At 45.5% G+C, this 21,150-nt stretch overlaps 2 protein-coding genes across 4 annotated transcripts; both read right to left on the bottom strand.

The window, feature by feature from the left end:
- Nucleotides 1-3,615: 3,615 nt before the first annotated feature.
- Nucleotides 3,616-5,411, bottom strand: NDUFC2 (NADH:ubiquinone oxidoreductase subunit C2; the record flags this gene model as incomplete). The annotated part of the gene is made up of 3 exons (XM_082004348.1): nucleotides 3,616-3,665; nucleotides 4,568-4,711; nucleotides 5,273-5,411. 3 exons carry the CDS (start codon nucleotides 5,409-5,411, stop codon nucleotides 3,616-3,618), a joined length of 333 nt encoding a protein of 110 aa, XP_081860474.1.
- Nucleotides 5,412-7,158: 1,747 nt separating this feature from the next.
- ALG8 (ALG8 alpha-1,3-glucosyltransferase) lies at nucleotides 7,159-20,796 on the bottom strand (the record flags this gene model as incomplete). Of its 3 annotated transcripts, none has more annotated exons than XM_081998250.1 (13): nucleotides 7,159-7,390; nucleotides 8,738-8,810; nucleotides 9,858-9,955; nucleotides 11,625-11,764; nucleotides 13,943-14,082; nucleotides 14,381-14,501; nucleotides 14,617-14,720; nucleotides 15,323-15,449; nucleotides 15,992-16,059; nucleotides 17,016-17,125; nucleotides 18,442-18,635; nucleotides 19,967-20,045; nucleotides 20,684-20,796. In XM_081998250.1, 13 exons carry the CDS (start codon nucleotides 20,794-20,796, stop codon nucleotides 7,159-7,161), a joined length of 1,599 nt encoding a protein of 532 aa, XP_081854376.1. The 3 variants fall into 3 exon arrangements, with proteins under 3 accessions (XP_081854376.1, XP_081854377.1, XP_081854378.1); XM_081998251.1 differs by having other exon boundaries at nucleotides 20,687-20,736; XM_081998252.1 differs by lacking the exons at nucleotides 7,159-7,390; nucleotides 13,943-14,082 and having other exon boundaries at nucleotides 8,734-8,810; nucleotides 11,625-11,730; nucleotides 20,684-20,736.
- Between the last annotated feature and the right edge of the window lie 354 nt (nucleotides 20,797-21,150).

Here is a 21,150-nt window from a genome sequence, read left to right as displayed (position 1 = left end):
CTGCCTATCGTCCACGGATGCGGGTGCCAGGGGGAAAGCACCCCGCAGACTCACACCCACGTACCCCAGGTCTGGCTCCCTGGTTGCCCAAGTTGGCCGACAGTCATCCAGGTGTCCTCAGGGCAACAATGGCCACCAGCCTCCCTGGAGGAGGGGGACGGAGGGGACCCTTCCCTCTGCTCAGCTCTGATGCGATACCTCCGGGTGCTGGGTCCAGGTCGGGCTCCCCAGCACAGGAGAGATTTGGACTTACTGGAGAGAGTCCTGCGAAGGTCCATGAAGGTGATGAAGGAGCTGGAGCATCTTCCATACAAAGGGAGGTTCACTGAGCTGGGACCTTGTCGTGGTGTAACCCCAGCCAACACCGCGCAGCCGCTCCCTCACCCCCCCATGGCGGGATGGAGAGAGAATCGGAAAAGTAAAAGTGAGGAAACTCATGGGTTGAGACAAAGACAGTTTAACAGGGAAAGCAAAAGCCGCGCACGCAAGCAAAGCACAACAAGGAATCCATTCCCCACTCCCCATGGGCAGGCAGGGGTTCAGCCATCTCCAGGGAAGCAGGGCTGCATCACGTGTAGTGGTTTCTTGGAAGACAGACACCATTCCTCCAAACGTCCCCCCATCCCTTCCTTCTTCTTCCCCCAGCTTTATATACTGAGCATGACATCATATGGTATGGAATATCCCTTTGGCCAGCCTGGGTCAGCTGTCCTAGCTGCATCCCTCCCCAGCTCCCCATGCACCCCCAGCCTTCTCACTTGGCAGCCCAGCATGAGAAGCTGGACTGACCTTGACTGCTCAGCAACAACCCAAAACATCAGCACATTATCAACAGTTTCTCATCCCAAACCCAAAACACAGCCTCACACTGGCTTCTGTGCAGAAAATTAACTCTATCCTGGCTGAAACCAGACAGACTGTTCAGTCTGGAGAAGAGAAGGCTCAGGCGGATCTTACCCACGCGTATAGAGACCTGATGGAGAGTGCCGAGAAGATGGAGCCAGGCTCTTCCCAGTGATGCCCAGGGACAGGACAGGAGCCAACGGGCACAAGTTGAAATGCAGGAAATGCCCTCTGAACATAAGAAAAACTACCCCCCACCCCACCCTGCCCAAAACTGAGGGTGGGCAAACACTGGCTCAGGCTGCCCAGAGAGGTGGTGGCATCTCCATCCTTGGAGATATCTAAAACCCAACCAGACACAGTCCCACCACTGACCCTGCTCGAGTAGGGCTTGGACTAGATGGTCTCCAGAGTTGCCTTCCAGCCCCTCCAACGCTGTCTCTTACTCTGTCCCTGCCTGGTGCCCCCGTGCTGTCAGCCCAGGAGCTGGCTGCAGGCTGCTCGTGGCCTCTGGTGGGGAGATTTGTTTTGTTTCCAAGTCCCTTTTGTAATTTCCTGGTCACTATTTAATCCAGTTGATGGTCATCTGCCTCCTTAACATAACCAGTTTTGGGCCAACACCCTTCAGCCAAGTATCACCTGGTCATTACCACCTCCTTCTTTTAGCAGGGGTTGTTATCAAGGCCATTAGCCAAGGCTGGGTCATGTGAGACCCCCAGATCAGCCCTGAAGAAGTGGGTGGCCAGGCCGGGCTCATGGGCAGCTCCTGCTCTGTGGAAAAGCCCATCACTTGTTCTCCTTCCTTCCTCCTCAAAACTGCTTCAAATCAAGGCAGGCTTCACTACAGGGTGGAGGTCACCAACTATGAACCCCAAACGTCTCATGGGGTCTCAGGTGGCAGTGGTCATCCTCCAGCCAGCCCCCAGCTCTCTCTGGTGCCTGGTGTGCCGTAGCTCTGGCCACCCAGAGCTCTCTAGGACATGCGGTGCTGCTCGGGATCCAGGGGCAGATGTCCCAGCGCTACAGAGACCCCGCTCCCCCCTGCCCGTGTCGCACCTGTGGGTGCCCTCTGAAGAGGGCTCCGTGGGACATACCCAGGTGGTTGGCTGCTCCCTGATGGTGTTTCCAAGGTCCAGCAGCACAAGACATGGAAGTTTCCTCATGGTGCTTCCTGCAGCCTGCCCACGCCAGGCAGGGGAGATCCAAAACGCAACTGGACACTGACCTGAGCAACCAGCTGTTGCCGACCCTGCTTGAACAGAGTGGTAATTCCCTGGTCACTACTGAACCCAGCTGATGGTCATCTGCCTCTTTAACATAACCAGCTTGGGCCAGGCACACCTTCCACTAGATCAGGGTGATCAAAGCCCCATCCAGCCTGACCTTGGACACTCCAAGGGATCCACAACTCCTCTAGGCAACCTGTCCCAGCATCATACCACCCTCGTTGTAAAGAATTTCTTCTTTATGGCAACAGCAATGTCAGCAAAAACCAATCCCTGTTTTCCGGGCAGAAAAAGGTGTGGATCTGCTGAACGCACGGCCCAGACGTGTGGTATGTTCAGGGGCACGCCCGTCCCTGTCCCGCTAGCAGAGAGGAGTACCCACAAAGGGTGGGCACAGTGCCAGGTGAAACAGAGCTCCGCTGGCATGATCACCTTCACCAGTGGACCCAAGGAGAATCATAGAATGTTTTGGGTCAGAAGGGACCTTTCAACATCATCTAGTCCAACCCCCCTGCCGTAAGCAGGGACATCTTCAACTAGAGCAGGTTGCTCAAGGTCCAACCTGGCCTGCAATGTTTCATGGAGCTCTAAATTTCTGCTGAAACATCACCTGGGAGCAGAATCAGACCCTGGTGACGAGGCAAGGAGAGCGGACCAAACTCTCCCCTACCTTGGCATGGCACCGGGTTGGAAGCAGGGGTGAGTTAGCGGTGCCCAGAGCACAGCGAGAGGCTTTCCCAGAGATGAGGCGCTCGAGACAGTGCCTTGAAACACTGCACAGGGCAGAAATCTCACCAAGTGCACACAGGGAACGAAGTAGCACGTGAGGAAGCCAAGGCAGATGCTGAAAACCAGCGTAGGAGATCGGCAATTCGATAAAAAACTTTCACAACTGGAGTAGTCTCAACAGGAAATGCTTTGAGCTCCAGAGGGATCAAGCACCCTGCAGCAAAATTCAGAAGAGCCGCAGATCCTCGGTGTGTCTGGAACACGTTTGGGTTCAGCACATGGATTCAGGAGCCAACAAACCAAGTAAGAAAGCGGAAAGGTTGGATCCTGATCCCCAGCAAAGAAGCAGCAACATAAGAATGCAAAAGATAGAGGGAATTAATTAGGGAGACCATATACTTTCACTAGTGGGACAGAATTAATGTCACAGCAAGACTTTGGCTACAGCGTCTACAGGGGCTCGTCCAGAGCATGCTCAAGGGTTAGGAGAAACACCAATGTGAAATAAAAAGGAGAAACTTACACAACTACTTTCTGGGGTTTATAAAACATATGCTGGGTGAACAATCTTCCATTTTCACAATTAAAATAACTGAAAAAGGTGTGAATGAAAGTTATTCTCCTATTACAAATATCAGTCACCTATATATTGACACAGCATAATGGAGCAGAAGAACAAATAGTTAAACACTAAATATTTAATCATAGCTTTTATTACGTGAAAGCGAGGAAGGGTTCATTTCCCAAGCCATGGACGGTTGAACAGTTACAGCCAGCTCGCCGGCGTTCTCGGTACAGTATTCATTGTGAGAAATCCTCAGCGAACTGGGTAGAAATCCTCCAAAAGCTCTCCTATTCTTTTCTTTTCTGCAAGAGGCAAGGGGTGGAGGTGGGAAAACCTAACCAGCATTTGAGATCAAGTCTGAAGATTTTTCATATTAAAGTCTTAAGGTTAACAAAGCCGCCAAAAATCTGGGTTTTGCTACCAACAGTGAAGCTGTTTTAGCTTTAGTGAAGCTTTATTTTTAGCTTGCTGCATAAAAATAAACATGTAACTTCGTTTCCTGTGTTCTCTGTGGTGAGATCTCAATATTAACGCTGCTTTATTTCTACGTATTTCTTCCAACATGGCATGATGCGCATCACACTCCAACAGCCAGAGTCATCTCACTGTATTTTATTAGAAAATAGACAATTTCCACCAAAATTTGCCATTGCTTTGCTGGGCTTAGTGACCACATTTAGTAAAACACTGTATTACACTAAGGCTCTGAGCAAACAGCACTCCAGCTTTCCTGCCATTTCTATTTATCCTGTTTTCACCTGCTCCGCTTGATTTTCTGAATACTCATCACGTCATTTTTGAATCAACATGGACTGCAGTTTTACATGAATAAACAGTAAAACTGTGATTCTACAGGAATAAACCCTGCAATTTCTAATTTTTGTTACTTCATCTTCAGTGGCACAAGTTCAGTCTATTCTTATTTTTTTTTGGCTCTGCCATTTTTATATTAAAATAAGTTGTTGGGAGGAAGAGTTGGTCATCAAGGCAGCTCAATAAAAACATCTATTTTCAGATCATAAAATCCTCAGCATGGATACAAGTTAGATTGTGAGTAAGCAGGAAAGAGTCAGCAGTCAGTACGACTTGCTAGAAAAGAACAGATTCTTCAAACAGCCAAGCAATGACTTTATATACATTAGCACTTATTGACTGGTACGTTACAGAAGGCTGAGGTCTTTCTTAAAATACCAACTTCTTATACCTGCTGCCTTAAAGTCTTCTGGGTGCTGCCTGACGTACTCAAACAACTCTCTGTCCAGTTTGGCATACATGTACTCCGTACGTTTAGCAAGGTAATAGCCAACAAACCATCCCACGGTAGTGAACAGGATCTGGCGGTGAACACCTGCAGCAGAAGGAGGGATGTCCCCCTGTCCCAGCCCATCTCCCGGCCCAGGCGGGCCCCCCGCTTTCCCCAGCCCCCCCAGACACTTCAGCCCCAGCCCCTCCTTCCCCGCTTCGCCCCTGTGGTCCTTACAGCACCCTCTGCTGCAGACCCCCGTGGCCCCCACCAGCCCTCCAGAGAGGCTCCCCTTTTTCCCAGGGCTCCTTCCCCTTCCCGCCCCCCATATCCCTCAGAGAGTCCCCTCAAGCCCCCTCCACCCCTACACAATTCCCCCTTCCCAGCCCCCCCCGACTACCTCCGATCCCCCCCTGCCAACAGGGCCCTCACCTCAGGGCTTCCCCCTTTGCTCCCATTCCCACATCCCTCACAGAGACGCCTGAAATCCCACCAAGCACGCCCTCCCCCTCCCAACCCCCCCTAGACCCTCACCTCAGGGCCCCCTCCCCTTCCCCCCGCCCCTCTATCCTTCAGAGTCATCCCAAATCCCACACACACCCTTTCCCAGCCCCACATACTCCCACTAACTCCCCCATTCCCCTCCCGCTCCCCCCGCCGCCGCACCGGCTCGGATGATGGGGCGGCGGTTGAAGCCATTGTCCAGCAGTGCCGCCATCCAGCCGGCCAGGCCCAGCCAGGCCGAGGCCTTGTTGAGGAGGGGGGGCGGCGGCAGCGATCGCGACTCATCCGGGAGGAACACCATGGCGGCCGCCCCGGCCCAAGGTGACCGGGCGGAGCGGTGCGGCAGCGCGCTCCCTCCGCCGCGCCCGCCGCCGCGCCCGCGGGTTCCGCCGCAGCGCCGTCCCCCGGCCCCACTTTTAGTTATTTAACAAAAAACCCCACCAAAACTCGAACTCCACAAACCGACGCCACCCTCAAATCGGGCAGCTGTACCCGGGGTGGAGCGGGGTTTCCCGCAGTTCTGAGGCCTCTGGGTGAAGCGGGGATGGAGGGATGGAGAGTAGCCCTGCCGAGAAGGACCTGCGGGTCCTGGTGAGTACAGGAGTCGGCAATGTGCGCTCACAGCCCAGAAGCCACCCGTGTCCTGGGCTGCACCCAAAGCAGCGTGGCCAGCAGGGCGACGGAGGGGATTCTGCCCCTCTGCCCCGCTCTGGGCAGACCCCCCTGCAGTGCTGCGTCCAGCTCTGGAGCCCTCGGCACAGGAGAGACATGGACCTGTTGGAGCGGGGCCAGAGGAGGCCCCAGCAATGCTCCGAGGGCTGGAACAGCTCTGCTGGGAGGACAGGCTGGGAGAGCTGGGGGGGCTCAGCCTGGAGAAGAGAAGGCTCCAGGGAGACCTTAGTGCAGCTGCCAGGGCTGGGAGGGGCTGAGGAGAAAGATGGGGACAGGCTTGTTAGCAGGGCCTGTAGCAACAGGACAAGGGGTAACGGTTTGAAAGTAAAAGAGGGTAGGTTCAGACTAGAAGTAAGGAAGACATTTTTGACAATGAGGGTGGTGAACCACTGGCCCAGGTTGCCCAGAGAGGTGGTGGATGCCCCATCCCTGGAAACATCCCAGGTCAGGTTGGACGGGGCTCTGAGCAACCTGCTCTGGTTGGGGATGTCCCTGCTCATGGCAGGGGGGTTGGACTAGGTGGCCTTGAAATGTCCCTACCAACAAAAAGATTCCATGAGATTCTGCAGATGCAGAACACAGTAAACCTCCTCCTCCGTTTACTAGAGGAACTGTAGACACTTGGTCTTTTGTCACAGAGTTTTACATGAATTGTAAAAAAATACAAGTATCCAGCCACATTATCCCACACATATAATGGTGTTTAAAAAAATTCCTCATTTCAGAAGCTGCCTTAATTTGGCAATTTGGTCTACAAAAATAACTATTAGAAGAATATTAAAACCTCTTTGCAAAGAAGGACATCAAAGGGACACGGACATATTAAGCAACTAATTTAAATCTTGAGATTCAGGTGTTCAAGAGGTCAACAAAGGACCCCAGGGAAGTTTCCAGCTAGACACTACATCCTGACTTGCACAGGTGTTCCTCAAAAAGTAGGGCTTTGACATGAGATAAAAGAGACACCAGAAATGCTCAAACCAAAAATACCAAATTTTTAATTTACATATTCCACAGAACACAGTTACAACGTTCTCTTCTACACAGCAATGATCCCTCATAATTTGCCACACCAATTTTTATTGAAATACAAACAGTGGGAAAGCCAGGCAGGTTTTCCTTGGGACAGAAGTCTGGACCTTGTTAAGCTTCACAGTTTACCCACGGCAAGCGGCATCTCACCGCACCCCGTGTTGTGCCAAGCCCTACTGATCAGCGGTATCCTCCTTGGGCAGTATAGAAGTGTTGGAAGAAAAAGTCCCCTCGTGGCAACGGTACACGTACGCTGTGTTGTATCAAGTTGTATGTCCTTGTGACAACCCCTCACAGTGCCCAATAATCCCCTCAAACCTGGGAGTGGTCCCAACGCCACAGCTTTACTCAGCCTTTTGTCTAACAGAAATTCGTTCAGTCAAGACAGAGAAGTAGAGTTTCAGCCAAGCGTACGTGATGCCCAGAGCACAGTACACGGAGGTCAGCAACAGAGGGATGAAAGGAAAGTGCTGTTTCCAGGGGGTCAGAGGAAATAGAATTTCACAGAAGATCTCCAAAGGCACTAATTGGATGAGGTAGACTGTTTCAAGCCAGTTAAGGAGAGGTCTCTCTCTCCTGTCAGAGGAATAAAAAAAAAACCAGATAGTGTTAAAATGCATAATGTTAACTAAAAATAAGTATTCTTTTTCAGCTATCACTGGTGATCAACGCAAAGAATATACCCCATTAGTTCACAGTAAGACTTTAATTAACAATTTAAAGAGTTTCAGTAAGAAAACACATGATAACAGAGTACAGCTAAATTCCTCATCACATGGCTTTTACACACCAAGTTCCAAGATGCCCTGGAATCTAAGCAGAAATCTCAACAGCTGCTCCGCTTCACCTCACATCATTCCAGTGAACAACTGAACATACATACACGTTTGTTCCACAGAAGTTGTTCTACGTCCAAAGACTGGAAATGTCAGATTTATCTTAACCTCTGCCCACTTCCCCCAGGCTTTCTGTAGGATGTATTACGAGTCAATCTCTCTTGCAAAGGACATCGACCATAGGGTTTTGGCTGCAGGTAGTTTACAGGGGAACTCATGTTCTTCTGGAAAGAATTTCGTTTTTTGGGGGGATGTTAGGAACAAGAAACTTGCAAAAACTCCATCTCTAGACAGAAACTAAGTTCCTACAGAGTTTTTCAGTTAACACTCTTGAGACAGAATGATTGAATTCTGGGATACTAAAGGGGAAAAAAAGCAGTCTGGCTGAAAGAGGATCAAGAACAGGCAACTGAGGTAGCAAATACCAGTTTATAGCGTTTCCAGCATCCTTCATTACAGCTTGGCTTTGCCATGAAAAGTTCAGGAAATAGGAAAGTGGAGACTACAGGGGTTATAAGGATAAGCACTATCTACAGTCAAGCGGATAAGAGATCAATGGCCTGTAAAAATACATGGGATCATTTGGACAATTATATGTTCTGAGAACCATGTGTTTGCAGGAGATCGGCTGACAAATTACAGCTTGTAGATGTATGTTATTTATAACCTGCCCCGTCCACACATGAAAACACTAAGTACCACTGCAAGAAAACCACAATACTATTAGTAACTGCTAGCACAGATAAATGATCTCTAGACAACTCACTGTACTAAGTGCTCCAATATTGAATTCAATCCTCCCAGGCTCAAACATTACAACTTTGTGCTTTAACCATGCATCAGGCAGGTGGGGATTTACAGCCTGCTGGGACTAACTGGGCAGTTGTCACAATTCAAACATAACAAGGATGTGCTAGAATAATCCTAACTTAAGCCTTGCCTCCTGAGAACAGAGCAAAGGCTAGTAACTTTGTAACACTTCAGTTTGATACTTCAGCATCAGTTTTCTGTGCCATTTGCCCAACAACACTGATCCCAGTGACAGAAGAAATGGTTTTATTCTTGGCTTTGGGAAGAAGTTAATTACCTGAATAGAGATTTCAACGAAGAGAAGCTATAAACTGTGAACAGCAGCATAAGCAGTATTTTAATTGGAAGTTCTGAAATACAAGGAACATAACGTACTTTTAAAATTAATTATAAAACTCTTTTATCATATAAACTGTGGTCTCTAAATCCTACTAGTCATGCTTGCATTGCCCAACTTAATTATTTTCTCCAAACATAACTAAATGTTTTACTGCTTAGGATACGTAAAAATAAGCATAGTTACTTACTAAAGCAAATGCCAAGCATTTGCAATATACTTACTTCAATTCTCTATAAACATACTGAACACACTAATTATAATTACAATATCATAGCCCTGCAAATAAGATTTTCCTATTAAAAAATAAATCAGAAATTACTGGGCTGGAAAACTTCAAACATAAAAGTGACAGCCAAATCAATGCTATCTCATTCTAGGTTGTGTGGCAGATAAAAATTAAGTAACAGAGAAGGCAGAGGAACTTCTATTTCTCAAGGCAGCAGCTTCGCTATCGCAAATAAGCGGCATCATCAGAACAAAGGAGCTTGAGTGTCTGGATCTGGGCTCTCCCAGAAGGATGACAATCAATGCAGTGTTGTAGTGTCGTCGTCGCTGGGATGGCCCAGGGTTTAAGCAAAGCAAACGGGGAGGCAGGGGAAAAAGCTTTTGGTCATAAAGACAAATCTGTCCCTACACGTACTGATTTAACTGACGCTGCTGCGTGATTTTTTAGTTTAAGCATGACAGCATGAAGTAGTAGTCAGCTGGAAAACAGCCTGTCAGGTTTGCGGTTTCAAATGGCCTTTATCACTTTTGCTTCACATGGTTATGTTAGACAGGGGGAAGTTTCAAGAGCTGTGGCAGAATGAGGGATAACAAGTATTGACTATGACAGTTTCCCATCTCTATTTCAACTTAAAGCCTACAACTCTTCCACAGCTTTTTAAACCAATGTTTCTTTTCACTAGTTGGAGAGTCTGTATTTATGGAAAGAGGCTGACATGCAGCCTCTTGCAACTTTCTACTTACTACATAAAATAATCCAAAACCATTACCTGCATGTCATCTCTGGGAAACAAACAAACCAACCACCAAAGCAGAAAAGAAGACACTTTACCTGGTGGTGTGAACAACAGTGGAAACAGTGAGAAGTGCCCTGTGGTTGTCAGAATCAAGTAGATGCCAGCATCCTTCGCTCTCTGAACAGACAACAAGCTAAAGACGATAAAAATTCGTTATGCTTTTGTCTTTTAGCAAATAAATTTAATTTCAGCGAAACACTACACAATACACAAGAGGCTGAAGAACAAGTCAAACAGAGTTCATAGTATTCCCAGTGCCTCCAAACACTAGACCTGTGATGAAGTCTCCTTCTTAAAAACCATGTGGCCTCAGAGATGAAAATGCAGGAGAAATCAGACAGGAAACCCTTCTCCAGAAAACCACTCACCCACTGAACACAAACATCAGAAAGGCCTGGAGTTTTCTATAGATGGTCTTTTTCGTTTGCCAGCTGGCTAACAACATTGTCATCCCTACTTTTTCTCCTTCCTTTTGTTTTTCCAGTGTTAATTCCCTCCCTCCCAGAATTCCCACTTCAAGACTTTAAACATCACTAAATCTGCAAACAGGAAAATACAGTCTGTAACAATACTGGTCATGAAGCTTATGAACTATAGGCTCACTTCTATCAAAAACAGGCACTAAATCCTTTTGGTAGAAGCTGTGTACCATTCTTGTCAAGCATAGTGCAGAAGGTCCCTTTCCTCAGTTGGCTCAGGAACAATTTATCTAGTGTTTTGAATATAAACCACAGCACTCATCACGGCTTGAACTGCCCAGCAGCTAAAAGACTACAATATTTTAACATTTGTCCCTGCCGCAGTAGCTCTTAAACTTAACTATTCAGAGAGAAGAACTTAATCATGCATGCTTGCCAAAATTGAGTATGACAGCAGTGTCAAATGCTTCAAGCCAGGCAAGCCAATTAATTTTTCTCTTCAAAAGGCGAAGCCATAAGACACGCAACGAGTAGGTCTTGGATTTTTCAGGTGCAATGGAAGTACTGCACAAATGCAGTAATAACAGAGAGGGAAACAAAAGACCCTAAGAAAGCAGCCTGCTTTCGTCCACCATGTCACGAGTGAAATATTTTATCAAGCCTGCTCCCACGCTGTCACCAAGAAAAGGAGGCTTCATGGGGAAGCTAATTCTTTTAAGAGCTGTGGGTCCACATGCAGCCTTAAAGTCTGAACCCCATTCTCTTGTAAGCACAGTTTGGTTTGCGGTTTGTTTTTTTTTTCTTCATTATTCTAACAACAATCAAGCATTTGAATCAAAACCCAGATATTTTCTGTATACTATGCATCTTAATAAAACTCAGCATTCAAAGAGACACAAAAGAATGTAAGTAGTGGGAAGGCCTGTGTGTCAGACTTGATTGCTTAACCACCCCGACACCATACGCTTCTGTTCTTCTGATCATCTGTACGTTAGTACAAAGCTTTGCTGTGCCCCACAGAGCTGATACGGCAATCAGCTACTACCAATAAAGCTCTACTTAAAGCTTCTGTCAACACAAACTATTGTAAAGTATAAGCCAGGGTTAGTACCTCATAAAAGATGCTGCTTGTTTGTTTAACACCACACCAGTTTCCTACATACACTATACCAGCCTCAGCACATTCTATTGCTAAGGCAGCCACATTTTATTGTGCCTGAAATTAATTTACCTGAAGCGCACTAAAACATTACAGCTTAAGGCATTCTATAAAGATGTTCATTTTTTGAAATATGCTAAAAATGAAGTGAACCTCTTTGAGGATTCCTCAACAAGTGGCTGCAGGTTCAGTTTGGCCAAATACTAGATACAAAAATCACTTACCTTAAAGGCAGAATAGCAAGGAGTATTGCTTTTTCATGCACGTGCCAGCCAAACATGAAGGAGCTCAACGCACAAAGAACAAGGCACTGAAGAAAGCCTCTGGGCCCTTGAGGTTTAAACCAAAGACAGAAAACAGAGGGCTAGAAACAACAGGCAAAAACAGGACTTCAGTGAAAAGTCTGGCAATCCTGAACACAAGCCATTGTCCGATGAGATTTTTTTTTCAATGTTAATGAACACCACTGCACCCAGGTTGTGCCTGGAGGAACCGTATCTATCTGGATGTGCAAGTAAAACCTTATGGATTTCAATGTAACAGCAGGGGAAAAGCAGACTGAAAGACTACAGCCAACCCCCTGCTATTTGTGTGCAAGAACAGTCTTTGAATCTGTGGCACTAAACTTATTTTATCAAAGTGACTACATAAAGGTGTTGAAACAAAGATTTCCAGTTAAAGGCTGATTGCTCATTAGAATGAAAAAGACTCTGTATCCAGGTAATTACTTACTGAACCTTCAATTTTTTGCTTGTCATGTGAAGAACATGATGCTTACTTGTAGCTCATGCTGTTAGGAACACCATGAGCTGCCCAAACGTTTCCATCAGTATCTCTACTCACATCCTAGTTCAACCACCTTCCATCACAAAAGGTTACTTCTAGCTCAGCATGCAGAGTGGTTTTGATCTAAGATTGCTTTTACAGAATCACAGAATCACTAGGTTGGAAAGGACCTTTAAGATCATCAAGTCCAACCATTAATCCAGAACCACCATGTCCCCTAAACCATGTCCTGAAGCGCCACATCCACACGTTTTTTGAACACTTCCAGGGATGGCGACTCCACCACCTCCCTGGGCAGCCTGTTCCAATGCCTGACCACCCTCTCAGTGAAGAAATTTTTCCTAATATCCAATCTAAACCTCCCCTGGCGCAACTTGAGGCCATTTCCTCTTGTCCTATCACTAGTTACTTGGGAGAAGAGACCAACACCCTCATCGCCACAACTCCCTTTCAGGTAGTTGTAGAGAGCGATAAGGTCTCCCCTCAGCCTCCTCTTCTCCAGACTAAACAACCCCAGTTCCCTCAGCCGCTCCTCATAAGACTTGTGCTCCAGACCCCTCACCAGCTTCGTTGCCCTTCTCTGGACACACTCCAGCACCTCAACATCCTTCTTGTAGTGAGGGGCCCAAAACTGAACACAGTATTCAAGGTGTGGCCTCACCAGTGCCGAGTACAGGGGCACAATCACTTCCCTACTCCTGCTGGCCACACTATTCCTGATACAGGCCAGGACGCTGTTGGCCTTCTTGGCCACCTGGGCACACTGCCGGCTCATATTCAGCCGGCTGTCAACCAGCACCCCCAGGTCCCTTTCCGCCGGGTTGCTCTCCAGCCACTCCTCCCCAAGCCTGTAGCATTGCATGGGTTGTTGTGGCCAAAGTGTAGGACCCGGCACTTGGCCTTATTAAACCTCATACAGTTGGCCTCTGCCCATCGATCCACCCTGTCCAGATCCCTCTGCAGAGCCCTCCTACCCTCCAGCAGATCAACACTCCCAGTCAGCTTGGTGTCATCTGCAAACTTACTGAGGGAGCACTCAATTCCCTCATCCAGATCATCTATAAAGATATTGAACAAGACCGGTCCCAGAACCGAGCCCTGGGGAACACCACTCGTGACCGGCCGCCAGCCGGATTTAACGCCGTTCACCGCAACTCTCTGGGCTCGGCCATCCAGCCAGTTCCTCACCCAGCGAAGAGTAAACCCGTCTAAGCCACGAGCCGCCAGTTTCTCCAGGAGAATGCTGTGGGAGACGCTGTCAAAGGCTTTACTAAAGTCCAGGTAGACAACATCCACTGCCTTTCCCTCATCCACTAGGCGGGTCACCTGGTCATAGAAGGAGATCAGGTTGGTCAAGCAGGACCTGCCTTTCATGAACCCATGCTGGCTGGGCCTGATCCTTTGGCTGTTCTGCAAATGCCCTGTGAGCACTCTCAAAACCAACCGCTCCATAATCTTCCCTGGAACAGAGGTCAGGCTGACAGGCCTGTAGTTCCCAGGATCCTTTTAACAGTCTTTTAACTGTTCTAGTGCTGACAGGAGCCATAATTTTAGCCATACTTGAAGAAAGTAATATTGTGTATCAAGAAAGATATTAATTCCACATTCATCCTAATAATTATTTTTATTATTTTTGTTTTTAAAGAAAACTTTTTTGTTGCCCTGAATTAAAATTCCTGTGAAATGCATACTAATCAAATAAAACCTACTAGGGACAAACCACATCAAGTTTCCAAAAAATATTATTTGTTCTTACCAATATAGATATGGAAGTACAGATTAATGTTGCCAGTGGAGTCACAGAAGGGAGGACAGTATGCTGAAATTCTTGAACCAGCCCTCCCGTCATTGAGGCTTTAGGAATTTTTGTGGGATCAAGAAAATTACACTTTAAACCTAAAAACAAAATGTAAAAAGAACAAACTGACAAATGTTAATGTTAATGAAGAAAATGAAGTAGCTGAACTAAGTACATGGCCAAGTCTTTTCCTTTTTAAAGGATAGCACAGAAGGATGATTGATTTCTGACCTACTGCTGGCAACTTATGCACTGGATTATGTAGACAATCAGGTGATTTAAGGCAAACTGAAAATGTAATTTACTACCTGCATTTCAAATGGGGAAGGAAGACTAAAATCCTAAAAATGTTCTATCTGCATTTAGGGACCATATAGCAAGATTAGCATACTGTACCTAAAATTGTTAGTGCTTTATCCACAGCATTATACAAAGCCCAGAAGTTAGGGGCCCAATAAGCATGGCAGAGACCTCGCTTGAAAGGAAAAAGCCGTGAAATGACTTGAGGCAGCTGGCCCTATAGAAAACAAGAAAGGAGAATAAAATACCCTCTTTGGATGAGGCAGTTTATCTTTTTATAACACAATTTTCTAACAGTTCAGGGGAATAACAGGTGAAAAAGGCGTTATTACCAATACTATGAAGGGGCCCAATGAAAGAGCAGAAACAAGACAAACAATCAATCCCAGAAGAGTCACATGAAGCAAGCTGAAACTTCTCCATTTCAGGGATCCATCTAGGAGAAGCAAACAGATGATTAAAACAGTTACTGTTGCAAGTGGAGAGGGAGACAAAACATTCCACACTAACAGTGAATTGCTAGCACCTATCTAAAAGACACATACAGCCTTTTATGTCAATACATTCAGTTGCTTCCTTCAGCAGTTCGTTTGCATTTACTTTTTCCACATTGCAGCTCCTTCATTATACAAACTTGCAGTATTTTCTCTTTCAAGAGAAGCACCTCCTCTGCTCATGTGACAAATATCAAATATGTTTTTCAGTGCTAAGAAGTGGTGAGAAACTCAAAGGAGGACTTTGAAATAGCTTCTGATGATATCTAACCATAACCAGAATAATTCTTATGGCTTCAAACTGCCACCTGCAGTTTGTTCATGTTGTTTTGTCTTAACAAAGAACTGCCTAGAAACATGAATTTTACATAAATAAATAAATTTCAAAGATAATTAAAGATCTTGCCAACTCTGCTACCCAGGCAGAATTTTTGTTTGACCCACAGCCATTTCGTTCCAATGGTATCTGCATATCTTGAGTCTTCCCCAGGCCCTACTAATTAACACAATCCCCCGAAAGCAAGTGAGGAAAAAACCATCTTACCTGCATTATTTGCAGTAAAACAATAGGATCGTAATAAATAAATGCCATATGCTGGGGCCACATATATGTAGATGTGTTTGAAATGCAGAAGAACAGCAAAAAGAAGAGCGCCCTCCAAATATCTTTTCTAAAGGAAAAAACAAAACCCAAGCTTTTCTATTTGTTCTCCCTTTGTACAAATTTTTAATGGTCCTCCGATGTGCTCCTAAGGTGACAAGACATTTATTATAGGCGTAAAAAAAAAAGTATTTACTTTTCAAATTACAAACTCAGTAGTGTTATGCACAACAGGTATGGAGAAGGAAACTACATTGTCACATGATACCTGGAAAACTGGGATAGGCTTCACCCCCCCCACCTTCAGAGGGACATTTTCTAAGGACTGGTGACTTGGAAGAAGATAAGATGGCAGGAAACCATGCCACGTTGCTCAGGTATAACACAGAATTTAGCGTTCTCAGAGGGAACTCCAATGCTACAGCATCAGCAAGCAATTATGTGAGTTTCAAGTACTCCTCTTCCCCACCAAACTCAATAAATTAGACATCCAGTTTAGTACACTGCAGCTTCCAGCCACTCTCAATCACTTCACTGGTCTGCTCATACTGAAGGTAATTAATGCACCTAAAATACATATGCTGACCACAGGAAAGAGCCCCTCAAGTTTACCTGACATAGTCGGGCGACAGAAAGAAGCATCAGCCCAAAGAGAAAGCCGTTGTACTGAAAGTGAATATCTGAGTTTGAGTCAAGAAAGGAATAAAGCAAGGTTTTGCTACTACTATAAGTTTTCTTGGGAAGACTCAAACTTATAAACAACAAGCTCATATTAAAATGGAACTTAAATCAAGAAAGTAACCTTGAATTCACTCTACATAGACATGAAGTCATTACTTAACCATACGTGTAAGTACAGACACAAAGTCTACTAATACTAGTACATTATTTGATGAAATCAAGCATAACAATCTGACCACATATGTATCATGCAACTTATATGATATAAACTAAACCCCCGCCAAAAAGGTTAATTCGACACTTTTTGAATTTTTAAATATTAGTTTTTGCCTCGCATTGGTGAATGGATGGAGGTGGTAGTCCTCACTTATCACCTACCACCTGTAAGCAGGCAACTTAGGCAAGGACCGGGGCAGACAAAACTAGTTCTTCCTATAAAAGAATTAGTGGTGTTTTCACTCTCTGTTCCCTCCTCAGCTAGAGCAATGCACACTATGTCAAGACTGACTCACAATAAGTGGACTTTCCAGTGGTGTTTTTACATCCTCTTTAGAAAAACCCTTGCTAAGTCTCACGTAACATTAACCAATTGAATACAGTCTGAACATAAAGCACTTGTAAGATTTTCCTTGCCATGGGACAAACTTAGAACCATACCCAGAAAAAAGAGGCGCTCTCCTCTTCTATAGGCAGGCAGAGGAAGAGCAGCCAGCAGGAACAGGCATGTTGCTGCCAGACTAGTCCTCCTGCAGTTCTGGCAAATCAGATGAAAAACTGAACAATTTGCATTTTGCCAAATAATAATTCTAATGAAAACATGAAGTTATTCAACTAACCCCAGAAACACAAAGAATAGCATTACTTGCAGTGATAGTAATAATAATATTCATGGGTTTGTACCACACACTAACAGATTAAAACAACCCACAAACAATACAACTGTTTGAAAGGATACGATCCACAATTAACAACCCAAAATTCCACAACAGCAGAACAGCAAGAATAAATGTTGGTTTTTCCAGGATATCCTTTGCAGCTCGTTTCCCATTTACACATCTGCAGCATCTGAACAAGAGCAGAAGAAGCAGAAGTCTTAATTGAAACAGCCAGCAAAAACATTGCTGCTTTTAAGAGTTGAGAAGTGCACTTAACCTGAGGAAAACTACGTGATTAGGATGGAAGGCAGTGATAAAACTCTTGCTAAATTCATCAAGAAAAGACAGTGTCATGAATAAAGTTTAGTTAAACAAGGATTTTAAATTTCAACAGCTGTTCCACATGCCAAAGCTTACGTTAAGTAACTTAGTCTTCGGTTCAAGTCTCACATTCAGTAATAACTCTAAAGTTGTCATAACCTGCTTGCTATCAACTTCTCATGAATGAGCAACGTATTGCTACACCTGGAGACAACATACCAAGTTGTATTTAAGGTCCTCACTTGGACATTAACCTCTCCCTGGCTCCACCCCCAATATTATGAGCTATTTCTGTCGGTTGAAAATATCTTATTACTTCTCAGTGTCAAGCCATACGGTCCATATTATTTTTGAAAATAAGGTAAGATCAGATTAAAAAATTATGGATGATTTGTGTTGAAATACTATTAGTAGAGCCATTTTAAGAAATCCAGCTCATTCACACATCTGAGTCAAAACAATAAAAGGGAAAAAAGTCACAATGCAAAGCTAGCCCATTTCAAATAAAGGAAGTAAATAAAGGGGTTTAGGTAGTGCTCCAATGCAGAGAACTTTACCCAGATTTTGAGCAGACAGAATAAAAATGAGGTAAGACTGTTACAAGTTAAGGTAGGCAACATAATTCTCAAAACACCTGTCCCCCTCTGCTCTTTAGGTGCAAGATAAACATTTTTCCTTCACAAAGTCAAGGCACACATACAATGTTAGTATCATTAAATTAGACTTCGAATAATCAGTTTATCATCAAGAATACCAAAAACACTGGAGTGACTGATACTGGCATTTTGTCACAGATTTCCTTTATGCTTCTACTCTAGAAGAATAGAGTAACAAGAAAAGTAATAGGAAAAAACAATTGGTGGACCCAAGCTGTCCTGCAACTCCTACAAAAAGAACCCAGCAACAGAAACAAAACACCTGCAATGTGTGAAACAGTGGCTAATATCTGAGTGTGTACAAATCTGACAGCATGTACAGCAATAGCATCTCCAAAAACAACAAAAAGTTATCTTGTGTTTAGCAGTGTGTTCCAACTTTGTCCTTGACTAGGTTAAAGCATTTATTAAAGATATTTCCATGCATTTACAAGCTTATTTGTACAAATAATTAGTAGTTGTTACTGTAGAAAAAGGCCATATATTAACAACTACCCACTGTCCCTAAAATTAGAGCATTAAGACTTACTCACGAACTGCATATATGAAAAGAGTATCTGTAAAGATGACAGAAAATCTTTGGAAGAAGATGGTTGCACGACTGGTGTAATTGAGATTTTCGATAACCAACATCTTGGGGTCGAAGTACTTGGCAACATGTGAAAGTGCATATTCAAACCAAGCAAAAAACGGTGGATAATCCAAGGTCCATTCTGAAGTTGCCTGAAGAGAAAGTGAGATTAAATAATTTACCACAATCCATGCTGTTTACAGTCCCTCAGGTACAGTTCATCACAGCACATCAGTTGATGTATTTTGTCTCAGTAGCCTCTATTTAACAGAAACTACTTCACAATAAAGTAGCCAGCTGTATGGCACTGAACGTGATTTGAGCTGCTCTGCTCTAGTACTGGTAGAGGGATGGGATGTCTCTTGATTAGTAGAAAAAGATTAAACAACATTTTGTGTACCTGCACCTAACTAGTATAGAATTGGTCTTTATAAATCAACTTACAGTAATAGGGCCAATATTAAAAAAAATCCCAGTAAAATAGCTCACAGTGAATATCTGTCTACATTAGAAGAATCACCAGCACAATCAGCCTTGTTACAGACTCAAAATTATTTTTACTCATTAGTCAACAAGCCTTAATTCTAATAAGACCTCATCAAGATCAAATAGTATCATCTGATCTTGTCCCACAAGGACACTTATTATGCCCTGACCAATGATTAACTCCTTGGTTGTGGAAACAGGAGAGGAAGAAGGAGGAACAGAGCAGGTTGGCATGGAGGGATATTTTTCAGCATGTACGTTCCCAAATGCTTATGTTATGCTGCCGAAAGGCATCCTATGCTTTGGCACTGGCATCACAGAAATTTGTTTTACAGTACTGGATCAGCCTGTCAAAGTTCTGACCCACACAATTCTTTTACTCCTGGGTACGCAGTTCCCAGATGCTTATATGGAGGAGTGCTAGAGACTATGATACTTATCCCAGAACTCCAAGAGATACTGCAAGATAGATTAAAACCCAATTGTGTAGTCTGAGTCTATCATCAATGTAAAGGTGATTCATCTAGATTAAAATCGATGCATGCTAGTAGCGCACCAGCAGAAGCTCAAAACTTTAATACAGTGACTGATTTCATAATGAATATATACCCTTTTATATGATTCATTCTTTATCATAACTATGTATTGTTAATGACAAAAGCAGAGAAAGCAGCAATTTAAGACTAGCGTGCAACCTGCTCCTGTGTTACACAGCCTCTCTAATAATCCATGTGCCTTAATTGTCTTTTCCATTTCACCTTCATAAGTACTAGCAGCTTCCCGAAACAATTCTCCTTCTTTAACTAAATGCTACACAGGCCCAACAAGTCGTGACTGGCGTGTTTTTGTACCACTGCATTACAGCTGCCAACCATCAGTACCCACGACATGTACTGTCTGCAAATAAAAAGCTTTCTCCTCCATCATTCACGCAGGCTGACATACCCAACATGCCTATAATTTATGCAGCGCTAAAACACCCCAAACACATACTTACTTCATAGTACCACTGAGAGAGGGGCAAGTTGTGAGTGATGGCAAGCCAGTTCCTGTGTACTTCAAAATCTGTGGAATAACTACAGAAAGTTTATATTAAGAATCACATACACTTAAAGGAGAAACATTTCAGAGCACATCACCACAGGTAGCTAAAAAGGAAGGCTACACTGATCAGCTCTAGGGCAAAACTTCGATCAAGTAACTCAAACAGTAAGAAAGGTGCTGCATGAACTTTGTGCCAAGGACGACAGGACAGGAATTACTTATAGCTCTGGCTTTTCTGACAATTAATGCCAAAATTCCAGGTTCTAACCGATTTTTTAACAGCGCTTTTTTTTGTTTGTTTTTTGTGAGGGGGAAAACAGCTACAGTGACTTTTAAAGATAAAGAACGTTAACGTTTCAGCACTTTCAAAGGCCCTCCCGAACAGCCAGCCGGAATGGGCTGCCAGGGCCTTCAGACACAGAAGCCGAGCTCCTCCACGCCGCCGAGAGGACGCGGAGGCAGCGGCATCCAGCACCGCCCCGCTCCCCACGGGCACCCGGAGGAAACAGGGACCTTCAGGACACCAGGGCCCCCTCAACAACCGCGGCACCACACCGGCCTGTACCCCCTTCCCCATCCCCGGCCGCCCTGAGGGGCAGTGGAAGCCAACCGCCGCTCCGGGGGGCTGACAGGCCGTACCACCCAGCCCAGCCCCGGGGAAGCTCCTTACTACGCGGGGATGAGGAGACACTTGAGGAAGGACACGCCGAGCGCCAAGGCGCGGAACCAGCTCCGGCCGCCGGCCGCCATAGCACGCCCCGCGCCGACAGACCCGCCGCGCATGCGCTGTAGCAGCGGCGGCGGCCCGCCGGCACGGTTTAAAGCGCACGGCCCCGCCCGCGGCGACGGGTGCGCATGCGCCGCGCTGCCGACGCGCAGGCACGTTGCCTCGGGCGGAGCATTGCGCATGCGCGGGACGTGGGTTGCGATGTGCTCTGCGTGGGACTTGGGTGGGGTGGCAGTGGGGTGCTTGGGTTCGGGGTTCAGGGGTGGGGTGGGGTCGGGGGTGGAGCTGGGTGGGGTGGGACCATCAGCGCGGTTGGGAGGCTGTAGAACCCAGTGTGGAGCTGGGTGGTGATACAGAATCATGGAACAGTTTGGGTTGGAAGGGACCTTTCAAGGCCATCTAGTCCAACC

Source organism: Phaethon aethereus (assembly GCF_964289735.1).
Source record: "Phaethon aethereus genome assembly, chromosome: 1".
Taxonomy (NCBI): domain Eukaryota; kingdom Metazoa; phylum Chordata; class Aves; order Phaethontiformes; family Phaethontidae; genus Phaethon; species Phaethon aethereus.
Note: the sequence above shows the minus strand (reverse complement) of the source record. Positions and strands in the feature narration are given on the sequence as shown.